Source organism: Biomphalaria glabrata, chromosome 6, assembly GCF_947242115.1.
Source record: "Biomphalaria glabrata chromosome 6, xgBioGlab47.1, whole genome shotgun sequence".
NCBI classification, from domain to species: Eukaryota; Metazoa; Mollusca; class Gastropoda; family Planorbidae; genus Biomphalaria; species Biomphalaria glabrata.
The window spans coordinates 50903346-50931081 of record NC_074716.1 but is presented as its reverse complement, the minus strand read 5'-3'; the positions used below and the strand labels follow the sequence as shown (position 1 = coordinate 50931081).

The following is a 27736-nucleotide window of genomic DNA, read 5'->3' as shown; positions in this document are numbered from 1 at the left end:
AAGCGTTGTTTTGTTTCTCTACTGAGACCCCGTCTCCCTCTCTCCTTCCATCTCTGTCTTTCTCCCTCCTTCTCATTCATTCTTCTCTCTCTCTCTCTCTCTCTCTCTGTCTCTCTCGTGATTCCCACTCTTACTTAAAGCGGTTATTCAGAAACTGTATTTCTTGTGTGCGCTTTTCAAGAGGATGGATAGATCTGTGTTTCTTAGAGAAGTGAATACATTTTGATTTACTCTTCGAATATTGATCTTTTTTTTAACATTGTCTCATTCTTTTGCTTTGTCTCTCTTTCTCTCTCTCTCTTTCTCTCTCTCTCTCTCTCTCTCTCTGTTTTTTCTCTCTCTCTCACTTTTAAGTTGTATGACTTAGGTGTATGTTTTGGTTCAGAGGTTGGCCGTGTTGTGTCATGCATTGGAGAAACACTTCGGTGGGTGAAGTTTTTTGTAGATAGATTGGTTCCTTTCTTACAATCTCTTATTTGTTACATTCCCTTCCTCTCTTCTTTCTCTCTCTTTCTCTCTCTTTCTTCTTTCTTTATTTATAAGTATATTTATATTCAGTGGCATTTTAACTCTTGAGAGGTGATATTTTCCCTTTGCAACTTCTTGTGTGATTAAAGAGACCAATCATACACAGCTGCAGTCACAGTCTTGGGCATCTATAATCACCAGGGCCGGCCTTAGGCTGTTTTGAACGATTGCTCCAAATGGTCCCCGCGCATGGCAGGGGGCCCCGCAATGTACATTAAGCTTATCACTATCAGTCATGGTTCTAGTCACGGGCTTTTAAAGATGTAGGAGTTAAAGGGTTAACATTCTTAGTGTTGGTCTATCGTACAATCGACGTAACTTTATTTAACCCTATTGCGTTTGAGTTTCTTCCTATGCATGTTGGTATAATGATCTTATTAATTGTAATAGTTGTTAATGAAAGCAAGCATCTTTTAAATTGTACCCCGCAACTCGTAAGGCCGGCCCTGCATATATAAATAAAAAAGTTCCCCTTTCAGATCTTGTGGTCTATAGGGCAGATGATGTACAGTTCATCTGTTTCTGTGGCCTACGGTTAACAAGGGTGTCATGTGGCCAGCACAACGACCAACCGCCTTTACTTTTCCCTAACTAATGTCTATGGACAACGAGAAAACATGGGCCTCAGCTCTCGAAGAAAAGCGCGCCATACGAAAAATGGGCGGCTCCTCTACAACCAAAAGCGAAAGCCAACTTAACTTGAGTCATTTGTGGACTGGAGTATCTGTCCAAAACAGGGCTCCACAGTCACACGGGTGAGCGGCTCCTCTACAACCAAAGCGAAAGCCAACTTAACTTGCGACATATGTGGACTGGAGTATCTCTCCGAAACAGGGCTCCACAGTCACACGGGATCAACCATAGTGGTTATCAACATAAATTGCCCAGTATTAAATAACTCAAAATCACTGTTTTAAATACAAGGCTGTTTGTGTGTGTGTGTGTGTGTGGCATTGTGTGTTTGACAGACTCGCAGGTGCCACCTACGAGTTTTGTGTAATACAAACTCCCTTTTGTCGTCATAATTTGTTGCCCCGATATCTTATTGAGGACCGTATGTCTTATTCTTTAAGGTATTGTACTTTTTTTTAAAGCAAGACTCTCTGTATCTCTCCCTGTTTCCTTCTCCCTGTCTACCTGTCTCTCTACATACCTCCCTGTCTCTAATATCCTCCCTCCCTCCCTGTCTCTCTTGCCAGTCTCTATCTCTTCCTCCCTCCCTGTCTCTCTTGCCCTCCCTCCCTCCCTGTCTCTCTTGCCCTCCCTCCCTCCCTGTCTCTCTTGCCCTCCCTCCCTCCCTGTCTCTCTTGCCCTCCTTCCCTCCCTGTCTCTCTTGCCCTCCCTCCCTCCCTGTCTCTCTTGCCCTCCCTCCCTCCCTGTCTCTCTTGCCCTCCCTCCCTCCCTGTCTTTCTTGCCCTCCCTCCCTCCCTGTCTCTCTTGCCCTCCCTCCCTCCCTGTCTTTCTTGCCCTCCCTCCCGCCCTGCCAGTCTCTATCTCTTCTTCCCTCCCTGTCTCTCTTGCCCTCCTTCCTTCCCTGTATCTCTTGCCCTCCTTCCTTCCCTGTCTCTCTTGCCCAACTTCCTTCCCTGTCTCTCTTGCCCTCCTTCCCTCCCTGTCTCTCTTGCCCTCCCTCCCTCCCTGTCTCTCTTGCCCTCCCTCCCTCCCTGTCTCTCTTGCCCTCCCTCCCTCCCTGTCTTTCTTGCCCTCCCTCCCTCCCTGTCTTTCTTGCCCTCCCTCCCTCCCTGTCTTTCTTGCCCTCCCTCCCTCCCTGTCTTTCTTGCCCTCCCTCCCTCCCTGTCTCTCTTGCCCTCCCTCCCTCCCTGTCTTTCTTGCCCTCCCTCCCGCCCTGCCAGTCTCTATCTCTTCTTCCCTCCCTGTCTCTCTTGCCCTCCTTCCTTCCCTGTATCTCTTGCCCTCCTTCCTTCCCTGTCTCTCTTGCCCAACTTCCTTCCCTGTCTCTCTTGCCCTCCTTCCCTCCCTGTCTCTCTTGCCCTCCTTTCTTCCCTGTCTCTCTTGCCCTCCTTCCTTCCCTGTCTCTCTTGCCCTCATTCCCCCCTGTCTCTCTTGCCCTCTTTCCCTCCCTGTCTCTCTTGCCCTCCTTCCCTCTCTGTCTCTCTTGCCCTCCTTTCTTCCCTGTCTCTCTTGCCTTCCTTCCTTCCCTGTCTCTCTTGCCCTCATTCCCCCCTGTCTCTCTTGCCCTCTTTCCCTCCCTGTCTCTCTTGCCCTCCTTCCCTCTCTGTCTCTCTTGCCCTCCCTCCCTCCCTGTCTCTCTTGCCCTCCTTCCCTCTCTGTCTCTCTTGCCCTCCCTCCCTCCCTGTCTCTCTTGCCCTCCCTCCCTCCCTGTCTCTCTTGCCCTCCTTCCCTCTCTGTCTCTCTTGCCCTCCCTCCCTCCCTGTCTCTCTTGCCCTCCTTCCTTCCCTTTCTCTCTTGCCCTCCTTCCTTCCCTGTCTCTCTTGCCCTCCCTCCCTCCCTGTCTCTCTTGCCCTCCCTCCCGCCCTGTCTGTCTCTATCTCTTCCTCCCTGCCTCTTTATTTTCTTAACTAAACACAAGTGTTTATAAGTTGTGTGTTATTCGAGGAAAGAGGATCCATTCGTACTTACGAAGAGGAGAGGTTTCATTTAAACTGACATCGAGATAAATTGGCTGTTGAACTCATTTACTGTTCTCACCATTTCCCAGCACTACCTTACACTTTGAACACATCCAGCCGTGACATCCATCAGAACACCGTGTTCCTAGCCTACACCCTGATCACTGTCATCACTAGAATGTGCTCTTAAACTAAGGGAGACTATTCAAGTTGACGGAAACACTTCGACCACTTTTTGATCTGTCGCTTGTCTCCCTTAAAGATGATGGTTAGATCTGCGTGGCGCCGTGAGGACCAAGAACCGTAAGCATGTCCAGAACAGAAGTCATCATGGAAGATAAAAACCATAAGCATGTCCAGAACGGAAGTTGTCGAGACATCAATATTGCAGTTCTTGGCGGGAAAGGAGTAGGCAAATCAGGTACCATTTATATTTATTATTTATTTATTATATTTATTAGTTGCTGAATATCTCAGTACAGTTGCGTCCTTTTGTTTAGAAATTACATACTTTGTTAATCTATTTGATTCCTCCTAAATTCGGACGCCCACCTCTGCGTATTTGGAAATTTATAGTTCCATCGTAAAAAAAAATATTTTATTTTGAAAAGGAATTTCTCAAGTAGCTACACCCTTCACATGGTTTACGCGTCAGGGTCCCAAGAGAAGTGTAAACAGCAAGTTTATTTATATCTAGCTTCTTGAAGCTTCGAGCTTTTCTTGAAATGTGCTAGACTTTGCTAGTGGATTAAGATTTACTAGCGTTGAAGCTAGTCTTAATTTGCTAGACTTTGCTACTAGATACAGATCTGCTAGCTTTGAAGATACTCTTAAAATGTGCTAACCTTTTCTACTAGATTAAGATCTGCTAGAATTGAAGCTACTCTTGAAAGTTCTAGACTTTGCTTCCAGACCTTCTCTTGTATCTCTTATTTTGCCTGACTCCATCCTTTTATTTCCTTAATTTCCTACTCAAGGAATCTTTCTCTTTCCTCTCATTTTCTCTCTTCTCTCTTTCTCCTCTCTCTCTCTCTCTCTCTCTCATTCCTAACTTACTAAACTTAAACAAAGTCTCTATTATATCTTCCTCTAGTCTAGTGTCTACCTTATTTCTCTCTCTCTCTCTCTCTCTCTCTCTCTGTCCCTTACTTTTTTTCTCTCTCTCTCTCTCTCTCTCTCTTAGTTCATCTCTCTCATTTTTCAATCATTCTCTTTTTGTTTCCTCATTTTCTCTCTCTCTCTCTCTCTCTCTCTCTCTAACTCTCTCTAACTCTTTCCCTTTCACTTTCTCTTGCATTCTCTTTAACTCTTTCTCTCTTTCCCTCTCTAACCTTTTCTCTCTCTTTCTCTAACTCTTTCTCTCTCTTTCTCTCTCTTTCTCTCTTTCTCTCTTTCCCTCTCTAACCTTTTCTCTCTCTTTCTCTAACTCTTTCTCTCTCTTTCTCTCTCTAACTCTCTTTTGAATCCTCTCTCTCTAACTCTCTCTGTCCCTCTAACTCTCCCTCTTTCTCTAACTTTCTCTCTCTCTAACAATCTGTCTCTAACTCTGTCTCTAAATCTTTCTCTCTCTGTCTAACTATTCATCTCTCTCTAACTTTTTCTCTATCTAGCCTTTCCTCTCTCTCTGTCTCACTTTCTCTTCCATTCACTTTGATTCACTATCACACCGGTGCAAGTCTAACGTAAACATAAAAATGAGGCTACCCACGTGCAGAAAACCTTCAAGGAAAATACGTAAAAAGGGAATGAGAGGAGGGGGCTAGGGAGGAAGGAGGGAGGGTGAGTAAGTCCAAAACGTAACAACAACCTGCCCATGTCAGGATGACCCAGCCTCTTACAGCCCACCAACCACCCTGTTTACTTCCGCCCTGTATAAATAAACTCAAAGATGAAACCCAAAACTCGAGAGTTATAAAGTAAGTCTCGAGATAATGAAAAGATGAATATTCATTAAGAGGGGCCCTGTATGCCAACACGTACTAGGTCCTCCTCTGCTGCCTTGGCTTTATGAGCTTTCGTTTGAAACTGTTTCATCCGTCTTGCTGTAATGTTGATATATGTTAGTGCTGATTTATGTTGATACTGTTGAGAACTCAAAAAAACAAAACCAAAGATATACTGCTGCAGGGGCCTCAGTAGGGATTAGGCACGGTGGCTGAGCGGTAAAGCGCTTGGGTTCCGAACCGGGGACCGGCGTTCGAATCCTGGTGAAGACTGGGATTTTTAATTTCAGAATCTTCAGGCGCCTCTGAGTCTACCCAGCTCTGACATTAGTTAGGGAAAAGTAAAGGCGGTTGGTCGTTGTGCTGGCTACATGACACCCTGGTTAACCGTAGGCCACAGAAACAGATGACCTTTACATCATCTGCCCTATAGACCATAGGGTCTGCAAGGGGAAACTTTACTTTTTTTTTTACTGCTGCAGGGGTGAACGAATGTCTGGAAGAGACAATTAACATGCATATTAGTGACACTGCGGGACAAGTAAAAGAAAACAAAACAAACAATTTAGCTTATTTTGTGTTAATTGTTTGTCTTTTTTTGTGTTTTTTTTTTTGTAGCTGATGAAGTCCTCGTGGCCGAAACGTCCTTTGTTTTACTTGGTCCTACAGGGTCACTTATAAGCATGTTTATTGTATTTTCTGATACTGTTGAGGGAGGTATCATTATTTCTGTTCACTTGATTGTGAATCTTATTATTCGTAGTTGTGAGTTGTAAGTATAAACTATTTCTGAAGATAAGAAATAGAATGAGTCATACGGTCTTTAAAAAATATAACATTTATTACACACTGTTAACACTGTCAAAGTGCTAAATAGATAAATTATTTTTGTTGTCTTTTAATTGTTTTTTGCATTTGTTGATATTGAAGTACATATTTACTTGTTTAGATACATGAATTAATAGTATGAGTTTACAATGATTTTAAATTTTTTAATCTTTTGTACATTCATATACCTGTATAATGCTCATGTGGTTTTTCAGAAATAGGGTGTTGGGGGTCAGGGATATCTGATATTGTGTTGATTGTTCTGGAGTAGAGTATACTTGTATCATTTTTCTGTCTTTAGGGGGTTCATTGGTTAGGTAGTATGTCTTTGATATTAAATAATATTTCTATCATTATATTTTAGGTTAATCACTTTTCAATTGTTTATGATTTAATAATTGTGAATTATGATAACTTACAAATAAAAACATTATTAAAAAAAAAAAAGCCCACAAAAGAGGCAAGATGACCCATAAAAGAGGCACATAAAGCCCAAAAAAAGAGGCAAAGAAAAGAGGCCTAAGGCCCAAGGATTCCTATGATGATAAAGCTAAAACTGATTAGCGCAAATTGTAAGGTTTCCTTTATAAAAAAAAAAATTTAAAAAAAAATAAATAAAATAGTGTACTGATTTAATCATATTTGAAATGTAGCGACACATATCACCAGCATATCGACTATGAATCTCGCATTTAATCAAAGCTATTTTGCGTTTTCTTTCATGAAATTGCTTTTTCAATGTCGTCACGACGTTACAATAGAAAGTATACCTATGATTCCACATTGGCGTAACGTTGGGTTGAGCTTTAATTCGCATTAATATAAACTGTTAAAATTATTTATGTTGAGGCAGTTAAAATCCACGAAATCATTTTGATTCATTTGTCTGTAACATCTGACATCAAACCATAATATAAAAAAAAAATTAAAAAACTTTCAATGGGAAGCGTGGTCGATAGGCCAAGTGCGCTTGAACTTGGCTTGGCTTGGCTACCTAGAAAGCTCGAGGTCCGACACCCGACTCGGGCAGAGTTGAGTTTACGGAAAGCCAACTCCTAGATACCCCCTAAAATAACCCCCAACCCTCCTCCCCCCCTCCACTGGTCCACAAATGAGATTGGACCAAAAGAGCTCTGAGCCATGCTATAAGCGTGAAAGTAGCGCTATATAAAATCTATATTATATATATAGTGGATAAATGTTTTACACTGTTAGGTTTTACTTGTTGAAATAGAAAAAAAAAAATCAATATTTTTGATGGTTTTAGGGGACCCCTGGAAAATCATCAAGGGGGTCGTGATCCACATGTTGAGAACCCTTGCTGTAGTCTGTCTGTAATCTGTTTCCGTTCTAAGTACTGTCGCGTCACTAAGGAAATCTCCGATAAACTTCTACGCCTCGTACATGTTTCCCTCCTGTGACGTCACTTACTTTTCCGAGAACTTTAAAGTCCTGTCATCTCTAATAATCGTCACTGGGAGTTCTGCATATAGACACACATAATCGTCTCTATTATAGTGACGCTTATTGTAATGGTGCATACAGTCGCATATTATAGTGGTGCATATAGGCGCATATTATAGTGGTGCATATAGGCGCATATAATAGTGACGCCTATAGGCGGATATTATAGTGGTGCATATAGGCGCATATTATAGTTGTACATATAGGCGCATATTATAGTGATGCATCTAGGCGCATATTATAGTGGCGCATATAGTCGCAAATTATAGTGGCGTCTATTATATTGGCACATATAGGCGCATATTATAGTGGTGCATATTATAGTGGCGCATATAGTCGCAAATTATAGTGGCGTCTATTATATTGGCACATATAGGCGCATATTATAGTGGCGCATATTATAGTGGCGCATATTATAGTGGCGCATATGTAAAGCGCAGAAATTGTATGCATGTAAACCGCACTCAATGTCGTAAACTTTGTCCATGGGCGTTTTGTTAGTGCCTCGATATCCATCATTGTTTACGTTCTTGCTATTTAAAAATAATTTGTTTCTAACTATCATGGACTACCATAGTCTCTGTTGTGCACGGTACAACGGGAAGTCATCGCCCTGTTGTGCTTCTCTTCCTGAAGTGAAACTTTTCTGGGAGTTCCGTCTTAAGACACAGAGTCTTGTATTTGGGAAAACTCCATATAGTCTGGCGCTCGTAACTGTCACTAAGCGTTATCATAAAACACGGCACTGCTTGGTTCAAACATAAATCTGAAGTTGGCAGACGCGTGTTTCACTTTGCAGACGGCCATAGCACGCGCTCCTCAAGCCTTGCGGAAGTTGTCTAAAAATAGAAGTGGGTTTGGGTTGGCTATACATTCACATGGTATGTTTAGTACCAGACTTGTAAAAACGTTATTCCATTTTGTTTCTTACAGCACAAAGTAACGCAAAAAGCCGGAAATGCTTGACCCTATAAATCACCGCGTGACTCATAGCACATTACAAACAGACGCTAATATGTTGGTGACAGCTGGGTCGCGGTATCCACGCAAATGTTCACTATCTTCCAAAAATGATCGGATATTTGGTCAGGCGGCATAAATCGCCTGACTACTTAACGAGAGAGCTGGAGTTCAAATCTCGAAGTTGGATTTTTAAAAGGGGTTTGATCGAGGCCTATCGTCACAGAAGGCCTGAACTCTGAACTGTAACGTCACAACCTGTGGGCAGTGAAGGCCAATAGCTCGTTGCCACGTCACAGTTCTGTACGATGTGGCACATCCAAATCATTGAATTGAATCGTTGTATTGAATCGTTTCGTCATTGAATTGAATCATTTGATTTAAATGAATCACTGAATTGAATCAGTGAGTTATTGAATTGAATCATTGAGTCAGTGCATTGAATCATAAAATTGAATAGAATTCGTTAATTGAATCATTGGGTCATTGAATTGAATAATTTAGTCAATGAATCGAATCATTTTGTCATTGAATCGAATCAATGAGTCACTGAATTGAATTGAAATAATTGAGTCATTGAATAGTATTATCGAGTCAATGAATCGAATAATCGAATCATTGATTCCATGAGTCATTGAATCGAACCATTAGGTTATTGACTTAAATCACTCATCATTGATTCATTGAGTTATTAAATCAAGTCATCAAAATGGATCTTCGGATTGAATTGAATAATTGAATTGAATCACTGAGTTATTGAATATAATCAGTTGATTGAATTAAATGAATGAATTTAGTACATGATTTATTGATTTGAATCAGTGATGAATTGAATCGAATCACTGAATCATTGAATAAAATTTTGATTAATTGAATTAAATTACTGAGTCATAAATTGAATCATTCAGTTATTGAACTGAACCATGGGTTTGAATTGAATCTTGATTTATTTATATGAATTACTGAGTCATTGAGTCCTTGAATTAAATCATTGAGTCATTGAGTCATAAAATTGAAAAATCGAGTCATTTGGGAATTGAATTAAATAATTGAGTCTACGAATTAAATCTTTGGATTGAATTGAATCACTGAATCCTTGATCATTGTTATTAAATTTAACAACTCAGTCATTAAATTAAATAATTGAATCATTGAATTAAATAAATGGATTGAAGTGCATCATAGGATTGCATCATTGACTCATTGAATTGAATCACTGAGACAATTGAATTGAATCATTGAATTGATTCATTGAGTCACAGAGTTGAATCATTCATACCAGAAAAACTCGGATCAAAAATATAGTCTGCCAATCGGAATGGCGTTGTCGCCTAGATAACAACAAATAAACTTACTCCTCTACACAAACCCATATAATGGGTGTGTGTGTGCGTGTGTGTGTGTGTGTGTGTTCACGCTAGGATACATTAACATTAATTAACAATAATGTTATTTTTTACCTTTTGGAAACGGATTAATGAGTTTTAATTAGATTTAAAATACTTTTATTTTTAAACTACCATTTTCTATATTTTCCTTGTCTGCAGCTATCATAGTCAGATATCTTACCGGCAGGTTTATTGGAGACTACGACCCTGAAATGGGTAAGTCAAAGCCACTTCTGCTGTTAACGCAGTAATCTATTTATAAACCTAGAACCTAGTTCTTTGATAAACCCAGGGAAAGAAAAAACCAGCTAGGGCAGTTCCTATAGAGTTAATGTGCTCCTTCTGCTAAGTCAACAAGAATGCCGTAACTAAAACTAAAGTTTTAAATTACCGTAATATGTTGTTGTTCAACCTATGACCTGCGGGACATATCCAGTCATTGACGCTGTGCTATCTGTAACACCGAAAATCTGACCAGAGTGCATAGTGTAGCCGCAGGGGCGTGGTTTCATTGAATACCAATATTTTTTTTAGGACGACGTATTGGACTGAAGAAAAAGAGAGAGAGACAGAGAGAAAGAGAGACAGAGAAAGAGAGAGAGAGAAAGACAACAGGGTTACTTACCAGGGCACTAGGGGAGGCCCATGCTTTCCTGTCCTGCTACCATTAGGAGCTCATTGAAGTTTCATGCTGTCCAATACGTTATGTATTTCTATACCAAATTTACGTATTCAAATTGAAATATTATGGATGCGCAGTTCCACCTTTTTCAAAACATATTTATTTTAGTACAGATATTACATTTTTATCACACATGATTGGCAGGACGTGTTGAATGTACTGTGTAATGATTCACTAATGTCTAAATAATTTAGTGACTATTAATACTGACCCTTGACCTTACAGACGAGAGTCCAGAGCTTAAGAATACGACCAGACGTAACGAAACGTTATGCATTAATGCACATTAACTTACACTATTAAAAATATTTCTGTTGCGATAATTAAATTGTTTGAAATCAATTCTGATTCAGTTTCCTGCAACATCTGTCCTCGAATAGCAATAAAAATAGTACATTCCAATGAAAAAAAAAACAACTTTATATGTGTCAAGTTTTACAAGTACACTGTTCTCATTCAGGCCGGTGAAAGGGAGCTCTTGTTCACTTTTACTGGCCTAGAGTTCCAAGAGCCGAAGGCTCAACTCTACCTGACAGTTTCAAGAAGAAGAAGAAGAGTTGACTGAAAAATCCATATTTTCTATTTTCAATGGTCTTAAGCGACCCCTGATAAATCGTCAATCGACCCTCAAAGGGGTCGCGACACACAGGTTGAGAACCCCTGGACTAAAGTGACACATTAAGTAAAATCACTAAACTTAGAGACACTTTAAGACAGAAGACACATTTGAGCATGGAACGTAAAGTATAGTACGAAAATGTAGCTTTGTAGGGACTAACATTTTTTTAAAAAACTTCCACCACACATGAGAGTCTGCGCACATTTAAAAGACCTATGATATTTTAAAAAATATAGAAAATGCAAAGAAATATATAAGGTCTTACTTTCTCTACAGAGGCCATCTTCAGCACCAATATTCCAATAGATGGTAAACACTACACAATCAATATAATGGACACTACATCGTATGTAAGTGGATTGTTTCGTATATATATATCCTGTTGCAATAGGGGGGGACTCTTAGGAACTAGGGGAACTCCTGTAAACTAAGGGAACTCCTAGGAACTCTTAATCTGTCTCTGCTGCTTGATTTCAGTTTTCTGGGCACGATCTCAAGGAGGATCCCATCTTTTGGGCTGATGCTTTCATGTTGGTCTTCTCCCTGATAGACCTTGCCAGTTACCGGACAGTCCAGGAACTTGTGGAGACACTTCGCATGGCCAGGTCAGAAACGTGTATTTAGCTCCCGTGTACCGTTATGAGATCACGAGACGTCATTATAGACGTGAACTAATTGTAAGGTATTACACTTAGAAAGAATTACTAATCACCCTTCTAGTGAAAACAATGTTCAGATTAATTCCTTAAATAAGGCTATCTCTATTAATATAGGCTATTGTTTTAATTAGTTCTTTCCGGGGTGTGTTTCTATCTATCTATCTATCTATCTATCTATCTATCTATCTATCTATCTATCTATCTGTCTATCTATCTATTTATCTATCTATCTATCTATCTATCTATCTATCTATCTATCTATCTATCTATCTATCTATCTATCTGTCTATCTATCTATTTATCTATCTATCTATCTATCTATCTATCTATCTATCTATCTATCTATCTATCTATCTATCTATCTGTCTATCTATCTATTTATCTATCTATCTATCTGTCTATCTATCTATTTATCTATCTATCTATCTATCTATCTATCTATCTATCTATCTATCTATCTATCTATCTAACTATATATCTATCGATCTATCTGTCTGTCTGTCTGTCTGTCTGTCTGTCTGTCTGTATATATATATGTATGTATGTATGTATTTTTGTATGTATGTATGTATGTATTTATGTATGTATGTATGTATGTCTTATGTCTGTCTATCAATATCTATAGTTAATAATATATAAGATCAACTTGCCGTTAATATGTAATACAATAATGAAATTGACGAAGATACCAGCAGAGCTATCATTAAACAAAGCGTGAAAATGGAGAAGAGAATTACGCCAATGATATCGCTGGTTTTTTGACAGTCGTCTCAATGTCCCGGGTTTGAACCCTGCCAGCTGTCATCCAATGCCGTCCTGTTGTAGGTTTCGGCTCCTTCAGCTTCATCTTTGGGGCACCACAAACGATCTGTCGACCGATTTTCTCCATTCCTGTCTGTATTAGAATAAGATCTCTTTCAATGACAGGCCTGTCCAATCTATGATGTCTTCCCATCGCTTATCTTAATTTATTTTCCTTGACGACCTTGTGATAAAATGGTAAATACGTCTTACATTATTGAGATATACGGATGTAATTGTGCAGTTCTTTTCATTATATACATTTTTATATTTAAACAAAATTTTGTACTTTTTTTTTTTTTTCGTTTCGCGCCTTTTCAGAGATGACGAGGGAGTGCCCATCCTGGCTGCCGCCAATAAAAGTGACCTGGTCCACTTGTGGACGATGAGCTCAGTGGAGTGTGAAGCCTGGTGTAGTGGACAGCAGTGTTTGTTTGCTGAGGTAGGTGTAGGCTCGAAGCTTTGTTCTTTAGCAGACTTGGAATCGACATTCGGGAAACTAAAAATAGCTTGACAATATACAACTACAATATCTATAGCAACGAGATTTCTGTTATGCTTTTATCGTCATTGAGAAGTACATAGAAGTCTCGATTCCTAAAAGCGCTGGTTGTGAGTGTGTTTGTGTTTCGTATGTGAATATTGTTCCAATTTGCATCTATATTGTTATTGTTACAGTAGTTACGCTGAGGTGGTCTATAGTCTATTGTAGTTAAACTGAATTTGATTGGATCAATAAAAAATTATCTTATCTTATCTCTTATCATATCCCCCACTTTTAGTCAATTTTTAAAATGTACATTTGCCATTTTGTGTAGAGGGAGCTTGCTCACGTTCATGTATCTTGTATTCATAAATTATTGATATAAATGAGGTCAGACTAAATCTTCATTCGCATATTTTAATGAAAAATCATCCTTGACCTTGACCGTTGGGTCAACACTGCAACCTTTCTGACCCTCTGTCTGTGCTTAGAGTCCTTATGAAATAATTTAAAAATAATATTTTTTTTTTGAATATCGCAACTTTCGTGCTAATATCATGCTCAGAGCGCTCAGGCCCGATTACTTTGTGGACCTAATTCAGGCGGGGGGGGGGGGGAGGAGAAGGTTTGCAAGGCTGCCCTTAGTCTCGGGATTAGAGCTCAGGCCTTCTCGATAGGAAACCAAACGGGATTTTGGATTTCGCCACTCAGCCTCAAAGACCGCAAGATAAACGCTTCACCGACAAACTGATAGAACGATTAATCGTTTCGGGCAATGGTCATTACATCAGCTGTCTTAGAGACCGCTTATATATTTATTAAGTACATTATCTAATGCCATGATGTCGAATGTCTTAATGCAAGGGGGTCCCTAAAGAGGTCGATCCCCCCCTGGGCCCCCGAATCCTTGGCTACGCCCCTGAGATCAAGGTTCTGATATACATTCATCTTGTCGATAGGTTTAGATCACCCCTCTCTCTGTCTCTCTCCATGCTTCGCGCTATCATTCTCTCTTCTTCTCTCTTTCTCTCTCTTTCTGTCTCTTTCTCTTATCTCTCTCCTCCTCTCCTCTTTCTTCTACCTTTATCTTCCGTTGAATCGATTTATTTATAGGCAAAGACTGAAGTTACTGTAATGAGACAATTGGAAATTTACAAACTATCCATACCAAGGGACGTAATTAGCTAAATTAATATTTCTTAAAAATTAAAGTTATGAATGCATTACATCCCTTTGATGGCAAACAATTTCAGATACAGTTCAGTTATTATCAATAGAACTAATCATCTTTGTATTTCTATAATGTAATAGTTATTAGAATTATGGCATTGTTATAGAATTTTTGAAAGAAAATAATAATTGATGGAGTCACATAAAAACCCGTTTTAAAATGTATCAAACTTTATCCACACAATTTCCCCTTTAACTCTTTTAATATGAAATCAAAATAGTGCTTTTCAAAAACATGCATTCTATACGGAAGATATATGAATTACACATAGACTACTAATACGAAGAGTTGCTATTGTGTTCTATTAGTTCAAAATATAATTGTAGATGGAGATTAGAAAAGAAAAGTCTCTTGGGTCCCCCAACAGTGTAGAAAAACCACAGCTCACGTCGTGTCGTTTTACATATCATCTTTTGCGTAAAACGATTGACCTATTATTGCAGGGGTTCTCAACCTGTGAGTTGCGACCCCTTTGGGGGTCGATTGACGATTTGCCAGGGGTCGCCTAAGACCATCGAAAAAAATGGAATGTTATTGTCTACTCTTCTATTGCTGTGTGTGTGTAAGGGGGGAGGGGTCGCGTCCAAGTGAGGAATTGTAAAAAGGGGTCGCCGAGCTTAAAAGGTTGAGAACCGCTGTATTATTTGCTGGAGCAGTGTTTCCAAAATTTCGACTAAATTGTACCCTTTTATAATTTTTGTAACGCTGAATACCCCACGCCTTGCATCTCCAAGGTCCTCCCGTACCACTGGGGGTACGCGTACCCCACTTTTGGAAACACTGGCTTGGGGGAAAAGTATTTGCAGTGTAACTTCTAAAATGGTTACCTTCAGACTTTTAATATTGCTATTAGTATTATGGCTTTAGTACGAAGCATCAAGTGATGCCATATCGCTACGTTATTGAGTAAAACATGCACTTTGTAATAAAGTCAAATGGAGGTTTTTTTCCTTAGAGACTTAAAAACATTGCGTTAGTAATCTAAAGAAGCGTTTCTGTGGGGCACCTCTGTTAAGCCGACCACGCAAATGCGTTGACCGCGAGTTGGATATCATGTTCAGTGTGAGCCAGTAAGGCGTAGCGAAGCTGTGTTATGACCATTTCCTTTGTTTTGGTACGGGACAGTAGACTAGACTTCGAAGCTTGAACACAGCACCAGCAAAATGACAACAACGCACAAGCTAACTGCACGGCTCTACGCAATTAAACTGTAAACAATTTATAATCCAATTAAAACACAATAACTATCTTATCTTATCTTATATAATACAGACGTTACTTCAAAAAAGAAGATGATTACGTCCTACGAGTCATGCATTTAGTCATGCTTGTTAACCAATGACCTCAATTCTGCCAAGTCACTGGTTTTCCTGGCTAGCTCAGGCAACCTATTCCATGCTCTAATAGCACTAGGGAAGAAGGAGTATTTGTACAAATTTGTCCTAGCATATGGGACGAGAAATGTGCCTTTATCTTTGTGTCTTTCAGAGTATTTTATTAAATTTTGTTTTTGTATTTGAAGATTATGGTTCAGTGTTTTATGTATAATTGCTACTTTACTTTTGAGCCTTCTGTCCTGAAGGCTTTCTAAATTTAGTGATTTTACCAAAGGTGTTACTCTAGTCAAATGTGAATATTCGTTTGTTATGAATCTCACTTCTCCAGTTTCTTAATGTTTTCTTGAGTTGAGGGGGTCTCAAACGGAGGATGCATATTCTATTGTTATAATAATAATAATACTATTATAACTAATCATAGGTATGTAAATTTAATTTCATTATTTTTCTTCCATAGTTCCATAATAAATCAAATTACAATAAGATGGTGCGCAAATGCTTAATTACGCTGATTGATTCATTAAAACTTGTTTATGTATGCAAAGCAATGTCTTAGTGTACTGCTGTAAGCCCAGTGACGTAACCGGTGTCAAGTGTTTTTTTTCCCTTTGGAGTCTTTGAAAAATTTTCATTCATAAAACTTTCTAGCCAAAATTATTTTTTTTTTAATAATGAAACATTGTCAAACCAATATAACGGTCAACTTCTAGTTTTCACAATGTGGCCAACGATTTTTTTTTTTTTTTTTTTTTTTTTTGCTCATTTATATACATATAGCCTACCTTGAAACTCTAAAGGAAATCGTAAGAGCCGTTTTCGAAATAAAATTTATGTTTACTATAAATATATATAAATATATACATACAAGAATTTCTCGCCTAAGAGTATAGGATTTATACTTTAGGCCCCATTTCCCAATAACGATGTTCATTATCATACAGCATCTTTGATATAATTGAAAATAAAACAAAGATATTCTCACAAGCATTATGAGTGTCATCCTTGTCATCACTGTACACCTAAAATAAACATATCATTAGTTTACCTGCAACTCGTAATAAGTCTTAGGACTTCGACGTTTTTGATTGACAATAACTGATTGCGTTATCTGTTAATTTGCATCTGCTCCTATATTTGCATTTGCTTCTATATTTGCATATTTTTCCTATATTTGCATATTTTCCCTGTATATGCATATTTTCCCTGTATTTGCATATTTTCCCTATTTATGCATATTTTCCCTATATTAGCATATTTTCCCTATATATGTATATTTTCCCTATATTTGCATGTTTTCCCCACATTTGCATATTTTCCCTACATTTGCATATTTTCCCTGTATATGCATATTTTCCCTGTATTTGCATATTTTCCCTATTTATGCATATTTTCCCTATATTTGCATGTTTTCCCTATATTTGCATATTTTCCCTATATATGCATATTTTCCCTATATTTGCATATTTTCCCCACATTTGCATACTATCCCTACATTTGCATATTTTCCCTATATATGCATATTTTCTCTATATTTGCATATTTTCCCTATATATGCATATTTTCCCTATATTTGCATATTTTCCCTATATATGCATATTTTCCTTGAATTTGCATATTTTCCCTATATTTGCATATGTCCCTATATTTGAAAAAGCTTCTTCTTTTTTGTCTTTCTCTCTCTCTCTCTCTCCCCACACACTCTCTCTCTCTCTCTCTCTCTCTCTCTCTCTCCATAGGTAAAGACTATAGACAAAAGCTATTTTGTAGTGTTAATATCTAACAAATTTGAAGAGTTTGCGATTAACAAAAGAATACATGTTACTTTATTTAAGCCTCGGTCGGCGCAGTCCCATAATAATATATGTATGTATCACATTTGTTTCAGCACCTCGCTTCAACTCTATATTTACTTTATTCAAGGGACGTAATTAGCTAAATATTAAAACAAATATATAAAGTGATCATCACATTGCGCCCCTTGAAGTCCGACTATTTCCTACAATTTCATTATTATAATTAAAGCTAAATTTAATTTTTCTTATCTAAAACTAAAATAAAATATGTGATATTTTATGTAATAAAATATAAATTTTGATAGCAAAGTAATACTTCATGGAATCATATAAGGACCGCTTTTAAAATGTTTAAAAATTTATCTAGACATACAGTATATCAAATCCCTTATCCCTGTGAATTAAGTAAAAATTGTCTTTACAAATTGCACTGTTGTGCATGCAGTGGCATACCCAGGAAATAAGCCATCATTAGGGGACCATGAATTTTGCGCAGTATGAAATATATTTAATATAATAAAACACTCCTTTGGAGGCCCTCCTCCCCCTAAAGATTCGGCCTTGGGGATTTTCAAATTCGCCCCCCCATCCCCCACCCTAGCTACGCCTCTGACCACTAGAAAGGATAATCAGCTAAGATTATATCTAGTCCTCTAAAATCATGAGCTCATTACAATGCCTTAGGGGCCCGGGGTATTTTCAACATGCGCTGGGTTGGATATCCTTCCCGTATGGGGAATGAGTGAAAACCAATGGCCCCGAAAGGGGAAAAGACGCTATTAGCTTTGTGCGAAATGCCTGTCCGTCCGACCGTCCGTCCGTCCGTCCCGTTTAGATCTCGTGAACTAAAAAAGATATTGAAAATCCGACATCACAATATTTTAGACCATTCAAAGTTCTGATGCAACGGCTACTTTTTTTTTTTCTGAAAGCGAAAAATCTAATTTTTTAAATCAGTTATGCAAGCAGTTTTTTTTTTAAAGAGAAAAAACAAATTAGTATGCATTATAAGTTAAACCTAAATTAAAACGAATAGTAATCTTGTAAACGTCATTTTCGTGAACTTCTTAAACATTGCGGACAATTTTTTTTTTTATTTTTTTTTTTAATTTTTTTTTTGAGCATTCGAATAAGAGGAGATTGGGCCTTTTCAAAACAATTACATCTATTATAAGACTTCAGTTAGGCCAGGAGAGGCGCGGTAGCTGAGCGGTAAAGAGCTTGGCTTCTGAACCGGGGGCCCCGGGTTCGAATCCTGGTGAAGACTGGGATTTTCAACTTCGGAATCCTTAGGCACCTCTGATTCTACCCAGCTCCAATGGGTACCTGACATTAGTTTGGGAAAAGAAAAGGCGGTTGGTCGTTGTGCTGGACACATGACAACCTCGTTAACCGTAGGCCACAGAAACAGATGAACTTTACATCATCTGCCCTATAGACCACAAGGTCTGAAAGGGATACTAGTTAGGCCAGGTTCACATCTAACTTTCAATTCACTTGCACCTATCCTTTGATCTGCTATACCGTTGGGGCACTACACAAGATCTGCCAACCTTCTTTCTCCATTCTTATCTCTCATTTGTCTTTGATATAATTTCATTTGGATGTTCTTTCTGAAAATATGGAAGCCTGCCTGGGTGGACCACTTCGGGGGCCGATTTTGAGTTTGTGTTTCCACACAAACTGTCTTTGTAATCTTGTTTTCTTCAAGTTTAAAGGATGACGGCTTAACAGGAGCGCTATTAAGCTCAAATCAAGTGCCATTTTGCCTCACCGGCTTAGAGGAAGGAATGCAGTAGTTATTTCCTTTATTAGATGTCACATAAAAATAAGTAATTAACTATTTTTGTTTTGTTTTGTTGTTGTTGTTGTTTTGTTCATTCATGATTTGTTAAATACACTAAATAATTGTTAAAGTTTCAACTTGATCCGAGAATGGGTGTGGGATAATTAAAGTGTACAATGATCTAATGGGACCAAACCCTACATACTTAGCCATACTCAAGAATTAATTTTTCCTTGTTGGTATCAAACAAGGTAATTATTACCATTGATTAATTTATTATTGACTTTTTTTTTAAATTGATTCATGTCTTGCCTATGTCAATGAATAATTATGCAACGTTTCAACTTGATCCGAGAATGGGTGTGGGAGAAATAACGTGTACACACTTTTTTACCAGACAGACAGACAGACAGAATTGATAAAAGCTTTCTAAAGATACTAGAAAATCGTCCTTGGATAAATGAGCATGACGTTATAACTCTCCTGCTTCTGAGTTTAATAAATAAAGAGCAGTCTCAACAAGTGTGATGCCAATCACCTCTGTCTCCTGCGAAGTAAAAACAAAAAAGTAAATTTTCCCATTACAGACCTTGCGATCTATAGGGCAGATGATGTTAAGGTCATCTGTTTCTGTGGCCCACGGTTAACGGTTATCTAGGATGTCATGTGGCTAGCACAACGAACAACCGCCTTTATGTTTTTTCCCAACTTGTATCATGTACCCATTAGATCTGGGTGGACTCAGAGGCGCCCAAAGATCCCGAAATTAAAACCCCAGTCTTCAGCAGGATTCGAACACGATTATATGATTAAAATCTCGGGCTTGAATGTAGTGATAAAATACTGTAAAATCCGGTTAATTGACCACCGCTTAATCGGACCAGTCGCTTAATGGTTTTAGTCACAGTCGGATTATATGTTTGAAAACTCGGGCTGGAATGTTGTGATTCAATACTGTCCAATCCGGTTAATCGACCACCGCTTAATCGGACCATTCACTTATTGGTACTTAAACATTGTTGTAAAATATAAAATGTTCGTATATTTAGACAAGCTGAATATACGGACTAAATTGTCCAGAAGTGGACCGATTAACCGAAATTGATCGCATTGAAATTTGTTAAACATTTTCTTAAGTGACTAAGCTCATTTTTTTTCTCTTTTCAGATTTCCGCCAGTGAAGATCCAGAATCTATCCACAAGGCTTTCGAACTTCTGTGTAAAAGAGTTCGCGCTGTCCACAAAAAGCGGGAAAAGCTGTCCTGGACTCTGCAGCGGCCCGCGGTGGCAGCCAAGCTTCAGATCAGACAGTCGCTGAAAAATCTGGCCGAGAAGAAGTTATGGCGGACCAGGACCTCCACCATGTGATCGCTGTCCTGGTTACCTGTCATGGATGGACAATTCTGACTAATTAATCACGCATGCGTTGTGACCTCATCAAGGTTTTGTTCTTGCGTGGTATTCAGCTAAGTTGGATCTACATATTACACTCAAGATAATTAGGAATTACAGGACGACGTGTAATTTGGTTGCCAATAGCAACAATACCAGCAATAAGCCCATTACGTAGCTCTAGATCAGCGGTTCTCAACCTTTTAAGCTCGGCCACCCCTTTTTACAATTCCCCATTCTGCCGCGACCCCCCCCCTCCCCCCACACACACACAGCAATAGAAGAATAGACAATAACAATCCATATTTTCGATGGTCTTAGGCGACCCCTGGCGAATCGTCAATCAACCGCCAAGGGGGTCGCGACCCACAGGTTGAGAACCCCTGCTCTAGATGTTTGTTTAATGGCCTTTCTAGCGTTAAGCTGGTTCTTTGTAGCATTAAACTGGATATTTCTAACGTTTAGAAGGTTCTTTCTAGCGCTGAGATGGTTCTTTCTATCTTTGAGCTGGTTTTTTCTAGCGTTAAGTTGGTTCTTTCTAGCTTTAATCTGGTTCTTTCTAGCTTTAATCTGGTTCTTTCTAGCTTTAATCTGGTTCTTTCTAGCTTTAATCTGGTTCTTTCTAGCTTTAATCTGGTTCTTTCTAGCTTTAATCTGGTTCTTTCTAGCTTTAATCTGGTTCTTTCTAGCTTTAATCTGGTTCTTTTAAGCGTTTAACTGGCTCTTTCTAGCGTTACGTTGGTATTTTCTAGCGTTAAGCTGGTTCTTTCTGGTGTGAAGCTGGTTCTTTCTAGCGTGAAGCAGGTTGTTTCTAGCGTTAAGCTGGTTCTTTCTGGTGTGAAGCTGGTTCTTTCTAGGGTGAAGCTGGTTCTTTCTAGCGTGAAGCAGGTTCTTTCTAGCGTTGAGCTGGTTCTTTCTAGCGTTTCGCAGCGCCAGTACGAGTTGACCAACGTGAAGTCGAGATTGCCAAAATGTTCTTTTGTTGCTATTGTTGATGTTGGCGACAAAACTATAATCATTTCCGAGAGCTGTGTCTATGGTGAAATTACTCTACTAAGAGTTTACGATGTAAATCTAATTTAAATTGATACCAACAAGGAATACAAGTTAGGGAAACGTCGTGTCTTCAAACCAGGGGCGTAGCTATGAATTTGCCATTATTTGGGGGGGGGGGGGCTGTGAGCGTGACCTATGTTGGCCCCCCTTCTTTTTGCGTAATATAAATATTTAATGTAAAAAAAACAACACTCATTTGGGAGCCCCACCTCAAGTTCTCCCACACCTTATCTACGCCACTGCTTCAAACCTTGAATATTGTATTACATCGAAGGGAATAGTCTGGCGCAAAGGAAAGGTACAAACACGTCTTTATTCAATATCTTATCTTATTATCTTATATAATACAGACGTTACTTCAAAAAAAGAAGATCTATTACTATTACCCTTTAAATCTTGTCTTCTAGCGTTAGGTTTTCAATCTACCGTCTAGTACAGTGGTTCTCAATCGGTGGATCGCGACCCACTTGGGGGTCGAATGACGATTAGTCAGGGGTCGCCTAATACCAAAAGAAATAAGGTGTTTTTTTTAAAGTGTAAATCTTAAAATGTTCACATTTTGATTTTGCTCAAAAAAATAGCTTCAATAGGTGTTGTAGAGAAATGAATCAAAATGATTTCTAACATTTTATTATCATTGAATAAATAGTTTAACTCTTTCTCTCCGTAATTATTTTTCCACGTTTTGGAGGAATTCTTCATTAGGGTCATTACTATTTCACTACCCCTGTTATGATTGGGCTTCAATAGCTTTGTTGTTTGTTATCAGAAAATGTTGTATTTGGTATAGAATTAAAGGGACATGCATGCTCTTTTTATATAATTCAAAGTCAAGTTTAAAAAATTTAAACATTAATTTAATTTAATGAGGTCAAAATTTACGAAGGTATCGTCGATTAGGAGAGAAAGAGTTAACAATTTAAATCATAGTGTTACGTTCTCTCCTAATCAGGCGTTCTCTAAACACTGCTAAACACAACACAGCACATCTAATACATCAAGAACCTGACAACAAGAACTCCAAATAATCTGGTGCTTTAATAATGGTCAATTAATACAGCCAATATGCAACTGGCAATACCCCAGACTAAAAATGCTACTGTCTCTTCCTGGACTCACTTCAGGACTCCAGGACCGACTTCATGGCAGACTAAACAGTCCCAGTCTACTCGCTGTCCTGTCTTGAACTGCCCTGCCTTACACACACTGTGTCTCTGGTCCACGCAGGCTTATGATCAGATGACCATAACCCGGGTCCTACTCACGTGCAAAGTTCATGCCAGTACTGTCCCTTGCCCTTCGATATAGCACACTAAACTGTCTTTCTGGCCTGTGTCACAAATGTCAGCTGATCACACGCAGTTAAACCTATCGCGCCGCCAATAGGGTTATAACAATAGCTATTATTTCTATGGTAAAATTCGCGCATGTCGTTAGGTAATTAAAAAGCATCTTCGTTTAAATGTAATTGTTTCGCCATTGTTTTAAAGTCCGTGTTTTTTTTTTTAAGGTAATATTTTCATTATGGAAAAACTCAGAGAAAGGAATCTCGAACAAAGAAAGTTAATAAAAGAAATGTTATTATTTTTTAATTTAGTTCCAAGCAGAAATATATTATAAACAAATTTTATAATTTCATATTGTTTCGTAATTAAACAAAAAACTTGCGTAATGCTTATCAGAGATCTACATTGTGATTACACTTTTTATATTATTATCCAAAGCGCAGTTACTTTCGAATATTATAGTTGGGGTCGACGTATGGTGGGAAATAGTAAAAATAGGTCGCCGAACTAAAAAGGTTGAGAACTGCTGGTCTAGTACCTAAAAAAAAAAGTCCTGATTATCTCTAACTTCTGCACACAAGCCTGTTGTAGCAGTACCGTTTTCAAGATCATTGGATAAAATTAGAACTTTCCGAAAAGAGAGAGAGACATTCTGTTTGAGTGTGAGTTCTGAAATTTTATCTTTTCCAAACATTAGATGTAATCATCATGTAACGTTGATAAAACTACAGAATTAGTGACATCTTGGTATTTTGGGTTTAAACCTAGGCGTAGACTTGGAAATTAGTTGTACAAGTGTAGACTTTAGTTGTACACGTAGGTATTGCATAAAGTCCAGTCCACAGATGTTATCAATTTGATTTAGATAGGATGAGAAAATAGAGGCGCAAAAGACTATAGTTTTGGGCAGTCAGAATATAATGTCAAATATTTACGAGTATCAACATATTTTCTTAAGATTGTATATTCTTTAAATATTGTTGTTGTTTTTTGTTTTTTTTTGGATTGAATATGTATGTACCTTTATGTTTTCTTTTCATAATTACTATTATTAAGATATTATTATAATGTGTGCTATAGTCATCATTTGTACGTATGGGGATTTATAGAATTGATCATTTAATCTTGTTTAAAAATGAACAGTTGAAAAAAATTTGCATAACTTAATCTAGCTATAACATCTTTCATAATTAAACATTGTATTTTAAAGCTGCTTTTTATATAGTAATCAAAGTTTTTCAACAACTTTACATCATAATGAATATTCTTTTTTTTTATGCAATCATTCCAGAACAAAAATGTATATATATATTTGCGATCTGAACCTGGAGTCAGACTTCTCTCCCTTTGCGGTGCCATTTTGAAAAAAAAACATCTTTTCTTTCCATAGTATTTCTCTTTCTCTACTGTCATTGTGTTTTTCATCTAATGGTTTTCTCAATGCCAATTCTGCATGAAACCGATGAGACATGTTCTGACGTGATATGATCTACTCAGAGCAGACCATCTGCAGATGTGACATGGTCTAGCTATAGTGCTATGAAACGAATGCTCTACTATCCATTAAATTCAGGCTGTGGCTTCCTTCAGTCGTAGAACGACTATGGTTCAACCGAGACCAGTCGTCATAAAAGGCCTGAACACTGACCTGCAACTTCGCAACCTGTGGGCAGTCTGGACCAATGACTCGTTGCAACGTCACGGGTTTGTAGAACGTGGCAACGAGCTATTGGCCTTCACTGCCCACAGGTTTCGACGTCGCAGGTCAGTGTTCATGCCTTTTATGACGATTGGTCTCGATTCATCTGGTAGGGCCCAAATCCGTCATTCGCCAAGGTGGATATTGGTTGCCCACAACCTGTGGGCAGTCTGGACCAATGACTCGTTGCAACGTCACGGGTTTGTAGAACGTGGCAACGAGCTATTGGCCTTCACTGCCCACAGGTTTCGACGTCGCAGGTCAGTGTTCAGGCCTTTTATGACGATTGGTCTCGATTCATCTGGTAGGGCCCAAATCCGTCATTCGCTAAGGTGGATATTGGTCGTGGTCTGACCGTTGGAGCCCATGTCTCCCATGTAGCAGTTCCCACATCTCCACGGTGTGTCTAAATCAGGGATTCACTAAGTCTTCCAAGGGGTCTACAAAAGTGAAAAAGTTAAGGGGTCTACGAAAGGGAAAAGTGAAGGGGTCTATGAAAGTGAAAAAAGTGAAGGGGGTCTATGAAAGTGAAAAAAGTGAAGGGGTCTATGAAAGTGAAAAAAGTGAAGGGGTCTATGAAAGTGAACAAGTGAAGGGGTCTATGAAAGTGAAAAAAGTGAAAGGGGGGGGGGGTCTATGAAAGTCTACGTAAGTGAAAAAGTGAAGGGATCTATGAAAGTGAACAAGTGAAGGGGTCTACGTAAGTGAAAAAGTGAAGGGATCTATGAAAGTGAAAAAGTGAAGGGGTCTACGAAAGTGAAAAAGTGAAGGGGTCTACGAAAGTGAAAAAGTGAAGGGGTCTACGAAAGTGAAAAAGTGAAGGGGTCTACGAAAGTGAAAAAGTGAAGGGGTCTATGAAAGTGAACAAGTGAAGGGGTCTATGAAAGTGAAAAAGTGAAGGAGTCTATGAAAGTGAAAAAGTGAAGGGGTCTATGAAAGTGAAAAAGTGAAGGAGTCTATGAAAGTGAAAAAGTGAAGGGGTCTATGAAAGTGAAAAAGTGAAGGGGTCTATGAAAGTGAAAAAGTGAAGGAGTCTATGAAAGTGAAAAAGTGAAGGGGTCTATGAAAGTGAAAAAGTGACGGGTCTACGAAAGTGAAAAAGTGAAGGGGTCTATGAAAGTGAAAAAGTGAAGGGGTCTACGTAAGTGAAAAAGTGAAGGGGTCTACGTAAGTGAAAAAGTGAAGGGGTCTACGTAAGTGAAAAAGTGAAGGGGTCTACGTAAGTGAAAAAGTGAAGGGGTCTACGTAAGTGAAAAAGTGAATCAGGGGGTCTATGAGATGTGCACGTAGGTCTACGATAATGAATCTCAATTCAGCAGGTCATGACTTGAATTTTGATATCCCGTTAATGGAATGATTTCATACACACATCACTTGTAACTTCAAATTTTTATCCTGCAGCTCGAATTAAAATTGTTTGTATTTAATTTAATAAATCTAGTTCAATAGCTTAATTGCTTGTTTTGGTCATTTGATGAAGAATGCGTCGCCAGGTAATACGAGGACGTCCCTGTTTGCGCTTTCCTCGTTTTGGCTTCCATGTTATCGCAACTCTTGGTGTGCGTAATTCATTTTGACGTAGAACATGTCCCGCAAACCTAATGCGACGCTCAGTCACAACCTCACTAAGTGTTCGACTTCCAGTTCGGCATAGGATTTCCTTGTTTGAGATCCGGTCTGTGTAACTGACTCCCAAAATCCGTCTCAGCCATCTCTGTTGAGCCACATTTAGTCTTTTCTCAACTTTGGAGGACCTCAGAACAGTGGACACCAGGTGGGAGGAGGCATCAGACATTGCCAGTGACAGATCATTATGGAGACAGCTTGTCGCCCAATGCGCCGAACGGCGCGGGAGGATCTAAGTCTAAGTAAGTAAGATGAAGAATGCAGCTTTAAAAGACTTGGTCGGCATTCTCCACAAAGGCAAATTTAACTGGTGCCAATTTTTAGCTTCCGGAACATGTTGTCTTATTCTGTTATGCCTGGTTCTTATGTGAAAAAAAAAGACGTTGGTCGTATCGGGATAGCTTATAATAGACATCATGTTTCTTGTGATTCGGATGAGAGCTTGTCCATTTCTCGTTTATTCTATTCCCTTTTAGTTTCTTCAATTCTTCTGGATAGAGTGCAATGTTTAGTTGTGTGTTTGTTCTCCCACTCTTGACAAGTGGGTCAAGCCTTCTCATTTCTTTCTAGTTCTAGTGCCATTCACAAATATATTTCTTTAATGTCAAATTCACTCAGCCGCGTCTTTTGCAGAGTCAGTGCTTGAATGTTTCATTGACACAAATGTCTGTGTAAGACAAGTCATTCTCTAATGTCCAGCACTGAGAGGCTACACTTTAAGTACGAAGGCCTTACATTAAAATTTTAACCCTTGATAATGAAACCCCTCTGGCTGAGTGGTAAAGCACTTGGCTTAAAACTGGTTGTTCCCGGGTCGAATCAAGGTGGAGACTTGGATTTTTAATTACGTAATCATTAAAGCGTCACAGAGTCCACCCAGCTCTAATAAGTACCGGTTAGTCGTTGTCTGAAAGAGGACCTTCACTTATTTAAACTTACTGTTACTTCACTTCCGCGCAGTGGATACTCCACCTATTCTGTTAGAGATATCCAAAAATATCAACATAACAATGGATAAAAATATAGGAATGGCCAAAAATGTTGTCAGGGGAAATATTTAAATTAAAAAAAATGATCACATTGCTTATTCGAGTTATCTTTCATGCCACAACTAAAAGCGCATTCCCTTACGTCTGACAGTCAGGAAATAATGAAAGGATTTTTTTTTTCTTAAAAAAAAATTTTTCAGACAATATTCTAATACTGTAATTTTTTTTTCCTAACTAGTTTGTTGCAGTTTTTGTCAAACTTAATTATTGTTTTATAATAATTCAATTACTATTTTGTGTGTTAATGGAGCTTGTACTAGAAGTGCATCATTTTAAAGAACATCTTTCTTTAGCATGAGTAGAAAGTTTAAATAAAGAATCGCAGTATGTTTCAAAAGACTCAATATTTTTGTTTTAGGACTGACTTTCAGTCAATGTCGTTGCGCGGTGGCTGAGTGGTAAAGATAAGATAAGATAAGATAATTTTATTGGTTCAATCAAATGGAAATTCAGTTTGACTACAATTGACAACCTCGGCGTAACTACTTTACAAAAACAATATGGATGAAAAAATTTGAACAACATTCACTCACG

The 27736-nt window shown here is 38.6% G+C and overlaps 1 protein-coding gene across 5 annotated transcripts; it reads left to right on the top strand.

Moving 5' to 3' along the window:
• Positions 1-8: 8 nt before the first annotated feature.
• On the top strand, positions 9-25981 carry LOC106080156 (ras-like protein family member 11B). Of its 5 annotated transcripts, none has more exons than XM_056033543.1 (7): positions 9-211; positions 3209-3540; positions 9862-9918; positions 11280-11353; positions 11481-11608; positions 12785-12905; positions 20262-25981. In XM_056033543.1, exons 2-7 carry the CDS (start codon positions 3429-3431, stop codon positions 20460-20462), a joined length of 693 nt encoding a protein of 230 aa, XP_055889518.1. In that variant the 5' UTR covers positions 9-211; positions 3209-3428; the 3' UTR covers positions 20463-25981. The 5 variants fall into 5 exon arrangements, with proteins under 5 accessions (XP_055889518.1, XP_055889516.1, XP_055889514.1 ...); XM_056033541.1 differs by having other exon boundaries at positions 3111-3540; XM_056033539.1 differs by having other exon boundaries at positions 3106-3540.
• The last annotated feature ends 1755 nt before the right edge of the window (positions 25982-27736 follow it).